The 8,558-nt window shown below is 43.0% G+C and overlaps 1 protein-coding gene across 5 annotated transcripts in view; it reads right to left on the bottom strand.

The window, feature by feature from the left end:
• Nucleotides 1-1,647: 1,647 nt before the first annotated feature.
• Nucleotides 1,648-8,558, bottom strand: part of Znf462 (zinc finger protein 462) — a 137,520-nt gene continuing 130,609 nt past the window's right edge. For 4 of the 5 annotated variants that reach the window (XM_029540266.1, XM_029540263.1, XM_029540264.1 and 1 more), the window contains exons 12-13: nucleotides 4,718-4,841; nucleotides 1,648-3,427 (exon numbers count right to left, since the gene is read on the bottom strand). In XM_029540266.1, the coding sequence (XP_029396126.1) occupies nucleotides 3,220-3,427; nucleotides 4,718-4,841 (332 nt within the window). In that variant the 3' untranslated portion in view covers nucleotides 1,648-3,219. The remainder of the gene's footprint in view (nucleotides 3,428-4,717; nucleotides 4,842-8,558) is intronic. The other variant, XM_021200552.1, reaches the window with a different exon arrangement.

Here is an 8,558-nt window from a genome sequence, read left to right as displayed (position 1 = left end):
ATGAAGTATCCACCCAATGGTCATCCTTCTTGGTTTTCTTCTGTTTTGCATAATGTATCTTGGGTATTCTAAGTTTCTGGACTAATATCCGCTTATCAGTGAGTGCATATCTAGTGACTTGAAAAGAATGATTCTTATAGAGTGATCCTCGATTGCCCTTGCCTACCAATCCACATTTTGGGGTGGGGTAGTTGTTGTGATCCTCTTGCATCAGCCTCACAAATGGAGAGATTTCATGTGTGAGGTACCACAACCAACTGATTCTCAACTTTGGTGGAAACTATTCTTCCCATTAGATTTTCATTGTTGATGTATACTCCAATGCAGGAATGCTAATATTTGAAACTCCAGCTCAGACCTCACCTTGGTTTTACCTGCTTTCCACATTTCTATAGATTTAGCACATAGGATGAAACTGGTCTTGTCATTGGCAGCCTTCCTGTCTGTAATCACACCCACAAATAACTTAACAGATGCACATAGATACATGTGAAAAAAATTCTTTATTAATTTCTCACATCTCATTACAAAATGTATGTTGCAAACAACTTGAATAACCTACTTGTGTTTTTTTATTTTTATTTGTTTTTTTTTTTTATTTTTATTTTTTTGTGTTTAAACCCTTGGCTTCAAGGAGTCAGGATCCCCCTATCTTTCATCAAGTTTCAGGAAACACTGATTATTGGAGTCAATAGGTTATCATTTTGCTATTTATTTTCTTCTCTCAAGCTCTGGAAAAAAAAAAGTCCTCTGTATAAATTAAACAACAACAACAAAAAATGTTGTAAATTCTATGTCATTACAGTCAACAGAAAACAGAATGCGTCCAAAATGTGCGGCCACAAAATATCAGGTATATGTTTGAAAAAGAAAAAAAAATGACATCCTAGCCTTGTTAAAAGGATAATGGTCCCATATTTTTATTAACAGGTTAGCAAAACAAAATCCAATGGATTACAATATTTACATGTTATTTGAAAAATAAAGTAGTGATAAAAGCATGTCACAATTATGCTCTCTTTTCCTTTCCTTGTTTTGTTTGTTTTTGGTAACCATCACAGACAACTAATCCAGGTATGAAACTGTTCGGTACATTTGAAATGAGGCCAATCAAAAGTGAGGGAGGACCCAGAAGAATCTGTCTAGATATTTCACACTTCCCCCTGATCCGGTTTCCACATGACGGCCCCATCCCTAAAAACAAAATTAAATTAAACATCCTACAAATAAAAATTCTTAATAGCAAGAAAATAAAAATAAAAAATAAAAACAAAGCCAAGCCAAGCCAAGATCATGCTCTTCAAGTATGTACTTACTCCACAAATGCGACCTCTTTCCATGGATTTTCTCTGAAGCTGTGTGGGACACTGATGCCTCAGTTTACCCTCTTTCCCTTCTGGCCCACCCCCCACCCGATCAACCCTTCCAAGTTAAAAACAAAACAAAACAAAACAAAAAACCAAACAAGGACAACAAAACAAAAACAAGGACTCATATTTGCCCACACACATACATCCAAACACCAGCACACGTACATACGTGTGTGTGTGTGTGTGTGTGTGTGTGTGTGTGCGCGCGCACCCCCCCCCCCCCCCCCCCCCCAAGCTTCAAGAATGTTCCTTTCTACTTTTTGGAACGAAACTCCTTTTTCCACAATCATCATGTGCTACAAATGTAGACTTGCTTTCAGTCTAAGCTGCTCTTGGAAAGAAAGAAAATAAAATAAAGGAAGCCACTGTGGGGAGAGAGAGCAGCTAGATGGGAAGACAAAGCTCTTCTCCAGGATCCCTGCAGGATGCGGCATCTCCTGGCCAAGCTCACGGAAGGGACGGCTCCCCAAAGAAATGAGACAGCCTCACAATACACAAAGCAAGCAAAACACAGAGTTCACAGCACACACACTAAAGCCAGCCCAATGTAACAGAAATCGTTGGTGAGACAAAATGTGTAGGTTTGAGAAAACAAAAAACAAAACAAAAAAACAAAAGGGTGACAGGACCTCTTTGTCTGTTCCCCACGCTGCATAGCTGTGCTCAGAGTTTGGTTCTTTAGTTAAATTAAAAAGAAAACAAACACAAAAACAAATGTAAAAAGGAAGTTAACCTCTTTGTTATGTTCATGTTTAAAATTATAAAAATACACACACACACACACACACACACACACACACACACACACACACACACACCTTCCAACTCTCCCTTGACCTCAAATTAAACAATCACACAAAGAACGATTCATATGAAGAAAGAACAACTGAATTTGTGCTGTGCTGTGTTTGTAACACTCAAATTGAGAAAAAATAAAATAAAATAAACATGTGGCCAACAAAATCCCACAATCACCATAAAATTAGTTCACATGAACCTACCAAATTCTAAATTATAGCTGAACACTAATAAACAGCTTACCTGGAATACAAGATGACAATTCACACACAGTTATCTAGTAATTAAAGTCTGTTTCTTTTTTTTTTGTTTTGTTTTTTACTAAAATAATTAAAAAAATCACAGTATTTTAAGAAATAAAACCCACGTGGGGATTTTAAGCACAATTTGTGTTCCTTTCTTTAAAACTCTTTTTTTTTTTTTCTCCATTCACCATCCTGTCCAGCAGTTGTCTCTACATTTAACCACAAGGGCCACAGGTAGTACAGACAAATGCAGAGAATTCCCTTGGTTAAGTCTGAGGTACTAGGAAACAGGTGACTGTTTTATGCAAAGCAGTTTTTTTGTTTGTTTTCTGTTTTGTTATTTTTTTTTTTCTCCCAAAGCGGCTGCAGTTAGGTCTTGAAAAAGCTTAAGGTATTAAAACTAGAAAAACACACAGAAAGTTGTGCGCCAAAAGTTGTTCCCCTAGGCGAAGTCTTCTATGTCCGGGAGCCTCGGTTTCCACACACTGTCCGAGAGGGTCACGGAGACCGCTGTGCCCATGGGAGGTACTTCCCAAACCGCAGCAGATGAAAATCTCCGTGGTGAAGATCCGGAAGGAAGGATGTAGTGACAGGAAAGGAGCCACATATTCCAACCATTTAAATAACTTTAATTTACATACTCACTCACACAGGTACCAGTGCTTTGAAAATAGATTGTTCAGTCCTAAAAGCAGCTTTGTTCTGTCTTCTCTCCTCTGTCTGTCCCCTCCCTTCTCAGCCCACGCTGGCCCGCCCACATTTTCATCAAGGTTCAAGTAAGGTTTGATAAGAATTTCACCAAACTCCTATTCGTTTTTGGCCTCTGCATTCTCCAGGAGACATTTGTCGGCAGCCACTACACAGATGGTTACTGTTTCGCTCTTTAAGGGAAAGTCTATCCCGATTGGCTCATGGTCTTCCTTGGCCTCTATGGAGGGCAGCTGCATATTCTCTTCCACCATCTCCTTTGTATGGATTTCGTTCCTGCTCACTTGGTTGGTATCATGCAATGCCCTGGAAATGCAAAACAGCAGGCACGCTGATAAGCTGGTGGTGGTGGTGGTGGCACATGGCTCTCATTCCGGCAATTAAGTGGTGGGGGCAGGAGGATCAGGAGTGGTGAGCCTGCGCTTCTGGAGGCCCAGCCTAAGTTCAGACATCCTTATCTTTTGTGTGTGTGATTTCAGACAGAGTCTCTCAGGACTAGGCCAATCACACTGGGCTGGCTCGCTAAGAAGCACAACTCCTCTCTCTGCCTCCCCAGAGCTGAGATTACAGACACACTGCATCATGCCCAGCTTGCTAACCTGCACTTTGGGCATGGTGCTGAAACCCTAAGCATTTTATGATCTTCCTGGCTTCTCATGCTTTTTCTATCCAAACTGAACACTCATCTCTCTAACTTCTCTGATCCTGAAAGTGCATTGAAGTTTCCTGTGAATGAACCCTGTGTGTATATTACTAAATTGCTGGTGACTTTCTGTTTGTTATGTGTAGGTCATGTGGCCCTCTTTCTGATGCCTGGGACCCCTAAAAATATCCAGTGTTTGTACTGTGCTTTGATTACGCCATGTTTTGTCTCCAAATTAATATAACTGTCTCACACTCAGATCTATCCGCTGAACTCAGAAGCTTAGGTATTGGCCAATAATGATTAAGACAAAAGGAACAACTCTGATATTGGAGATATTTTTAGTCAAGTCTTATTTTAATAAATCATCCAAACGCACAAAAACTAAAAACCTGCAGGCATCAACTGTGACTTGAGAAAGTTATGTTCTCAGAGGTGTGGGCACTGCGTGGACATTATCTCATACAAACCACACATTAGTTCTCTTGTCTGGTGGACTAAGGAAGGGTTCTTTGTGTAAAGGACAATTCTTTTTTCAAAGTGGTTAGGTCAGAAGCTGACAGGAATGCTCTCAGTTACCTGGGAGGCAGGTGTGGAATGGCGCTGTGTCTCGGAGCTAAGTCTTGGCATGCTCAGGGCCATTCACGGAAGTGGGCAAACAAGAAGCCAGAGATTCAGACCACAATCCACATTTCTCTCAGAGAATGAGATTCAATTGCAAAGTAAAGGGACACACTACCTTTGAGTTTGGGGGCTTTGAATGTGACAGGGTGGCCATTTTAAAAATTAACAAAGAAGGAGGAATCTGCTTTCTCAGTCGTCACTGCCTGCCCTTCATGCTCAGTAAGGTGATACTAGGTGGTGGTGGTGGGAGCTCTTTGTAGTAGTAGGGGACTCTCGCCTCCTTCCCACCCTCTCACTTGGGACAAAGGTCTTCTCGGTGTCCAACTTACATGCCGTGTCTCAACACGTGTCTTTCCCACTCAGAGCCCTGTGAGAATGCCCGTCCACAGAATTCACACGGAAATCGCTTCTCTGTGTTCACACCAGGCCCCCGGTCAGAAAATCTCATCAGCTCTGCAAACAGAGAGAAAAGACTAACGTTGCCTTTTGTGTCTCCGGAAATCTAGAGAGGATCAGTCAACAATCACTGGAAAATTCTTCCTGACTTACCTGGGAAGCTAAACTGGAAGCCATTGGCAGGCATTGCCAGACTCCCCACTGACTCTGGGCTGCTCTGAAGGACACTTCCAGAATAGATCTGAATAGGAGCTGTCTTGCTTCAGTCACTAGAGATGCACGTTTCTCCTTATTTATGCAACTTCCTCTATCATCAACAACCCAGGTTCCTTCTAGCCAGAAAAGGCTCCTTGGCCTACTCTAAGACCCTTTATATCTGTTTTCTAATTAACTCATCCCTTCTGCATGATCTGATGGAGGGCTTGACAGCTTGGCAGCTACTCAGTGTCAATCTGAAACAGGGTTATCTGCTCACTTAGAAGAACACAGAACACAGAAAGCACCCAACCTGCTTCTACAGTGTAGGCCACAGGACTTCTTCCTATTTCAAGTTAGGCCAAAGCATCACAACATGTGTAATGCTTTTGTCGGATGGATAGGAGCCCTGCGGAGACCCCCCTGGGTGGTACCCTAAGCAACTGTGAGGTTGGGCCCAGGCTGGGGGGGGGGGAGTATATAAAAGCATGTCTGGGACACTGAGATGTCTCAGATTAATGTTGCCTGCTCCCAGGCTCCATGACCTGAGTTTGATCCCTGGAGCCCACATGGTGGGAGACGAAAACCACCAACTCCTGCAAATTGTCCTTGGACCTCCACATGTGCAACTCTCTCACACATACGATAAATAAACACATGTAATAATAATTAATGATAAGAAAAGCAAGCATGTCCCCAGCCATTGACAGATCCTGGCCAACTGCCCAGTATTTATTTCTCAACCGGTGATATTCACAAGTACGGGGATATGCAGACATTTCTGAATGGGTCTAGTGCACACAGCAAATATTGGTCTAGCTGTTTTCTTCACTCCTGTGATGCTGGCACATGCGAGGGGCCTTATGCACATGGATTGGCTAGCTAATTGTTTTTAAGCCACACCTCCTGGCAAGCTCAAAGCTGAGGGTTTACATGGCCATTGAGTTGTCCTGAATCCTAAGCCCAGATGTCTTTCATTAGGCCACAGAGGGCCAAGTCTTCACATGGCTGGTAAGTAGCAGACTACACAGTTCTGAAAAAAAGGGTGGAGCTTGGGGAAACTTGATCATTTTCATCTCTGATTACTGTGGGCCCCCGCGGCAGATTAGATGTCACAGGAAGACATCTTCTGGTTGAAATGCCCCATATTTCATGAAATTTTCCAGACATTACCTAGGGCTCTGTGACGCCTTCATCCTCTTCACAGAAAAGCTACGTGAACAGGGCCAGTTCTCACAAAAGACAAGGCATTTTCTCACAAATTAAGAAGATCACCACACAAGCCATTAAAAATAATTGCACAGACTATCTTCCTTGATTCTTTTCACTGGAAATGACACAGCGCCATCTGCTCTGCGCATTAATTCCTTAGCAGGGATTATCTTGGGCAAGAAATCAACAGACCGCCTTCCTGACTCCTCCTAGTTGCATAATGAGAGGGGGCAGGGTGGGCAGTGTTCTGCTTGGGTTCCTTTCAATTTCTTCGTGCGTGGCTTCTCTCTGAAATACCCAGGCTGATCTTTCTGTGTGTCTATTCTGAGTATAGTCCTCAGCTCTCATGTCTGGGAAGGAACTGGGGAGCAGGAAGGCCATGAAACCCCCCTCCCCCAACTGAAGGTGTCTGTATGCACGTCCAAATGATTCACAAGGAGAATGGAGCTGGTACTTGCTCCTCTGCCCTCAAGAAACATGAAACCAGTCATCTATTGCCTCCAAGGGCACATGCTAAGCTTCATCCTCAGAGAAGAAGCCAGTCTACCTGTCACATCTCAAATCACTCTCCCTCAGCCTGAGAGCTGAGCTAATAGCCCCTCGTGCACTCTGCCAGAAGCCAGGATGTCTGGCAAAAAGACCCCCGGCTATTGTTGGTTCCGTCTTCTTGGCAACAATCTACTGGGATGGTGGAAGATTGATTCTAGGTTGTTTCAAAAGAGATGGAGATGGGACAAAGGGAACCAACCATTCTTGCAAGGATGTGTGACAGGGAAGGGACAGTTTCAGCTTGCAATTCCCAAGGTACTCAAGTCAGTCCCCGATACACAACTTGTCTACCCAAGGAGGAGTTTTTCTTCATTTGTTTAGGTCCCTGGATGCAGGAAGCAGAAGCCAGACTGTTCTCCCTAATTCCATCTAGTGTCAAGCCGAAAGCCTAGTGGGTAGACAGAGACCAAGCTGGGCAAGCAGGAAGATGTGCTTGCTACCTCACATATCTCAGACGCGGTGTTTTCTCATGGCCTAAGCTTGTTTTATTTGTTTTGGGAGAGAGCATTGGGAAATGGAGGGCTCTGGAATGACGATGGCTTCAGAAATAGCCTAGGCGTAGCCTTAGACATAAGAAAGTCAAAATATCCAAGAAGGAATCTTTTATCTCCTCAAGAGGGACAAGCAGAGCCAGAGTACCAGGAAGCAAAAGGAGCTTTTGTAGTCTCACTCAGAAGCATCCTGTCTCTCCCTCTCCCTGAGGACAGTCAAAACAGTGCAGAGATGTTAAGAATTTGTTGTGAAGAACATATTTGTTAAAAGGTTAAAAAAAAAAAAAAAAAAAAAAGGAAGGAAGGAAGAAAAGGAAATAAGGCATACTTCTGAGATCACAAACAGGAATCCCTTATAAGAAATGGCCCTTAGTCAACCCACAGGAGAGGCCCTTTGTTTTATGCAGTCTTGCAGGTTGACCACAGCAAGCAGCTTTTGACAAGTTAGCACGTTTTGGCAGTAAGCCTTGGCTCTCTACATGTTGGAGGTTGAAGGACCCAACTAGATCCCTTGATTATCACAGTGGGAGGGTGGGAACAAAAAAAACCACAGAAGAAAATGCCCTAAGGAAGACACCTGCTCAGGTCTGCCATGGGGCCTTAGTCTAGCCCCAGGGTTAGTGCATTTCATGACTAGGGGCGCTTTCAAAAAGACCATTTTAGCCCTCTAAGGGGTTGGAGATGTGTGTGGTGTTAAGAGATCTGCTCTGGGACAAGAAGTCTGAGATTCACCCTTCAGTGGGTTTATTATTTATCTCTTACCTTACTTTAGATAGGTTTTAAGTTTGTCAGAACTATTATTTATTAGGCCCACGTCTTGGATGTCACGTCATTTAATTAATGTTTTTGGCACTCTTATAATCCAAGGCCTCTCATACCACAAGCGAGAATTTTATCACCGAGTTCCATCTCTACCCTTCGCTTTCCATTATAATGTCAAGGTAACTAGAAAAGACCCCACATAGCCACAACAATCTACAGTGAACAAGATAAGAAGTTCGAGGCACTCCATTCCGTGACTTTAAGATACCTAAAGAAAGACAAGGTCACCAAAACAGCTTGACACTAACCTAGAATCAGTTTCATGGAGCAATGGGCCAGGGACACTCAGTCAATTGAGCTTTGAGAAAGTTGCCAATATCACTCAATGAGAAAAAGACAATCCTGCAAATGATCACTGAGACGATCAGGTACCACAGGCAGAAGAAAGAAATGAGATCCTGATCTTCCAGATGGAAAAACAATCAACTCAAAATCAACAAGAGATCAAAACATAAGTGCCACGCCCACTCTAGTGGTGATTCACAACAGGCCTGAAAACCTGGAA

The sequence above is a fragment of the Mus pahari genome, chromosome 6, assembly GCF_900095145.1.
Source record: "Mus pahari chromosome 6, PAHARI_EIJ_v1.1, whole genome shotgun sequence".
NCBI lineage: Eukaryota > Metazoa > Chordata > Mammalia > Rodentia > Muridae > Mus > Mus pahari.
Note: the sequence above shows the minus strand (reverse complement) of the source record. Positions and strands in the feature narration are given on the sequence as shown.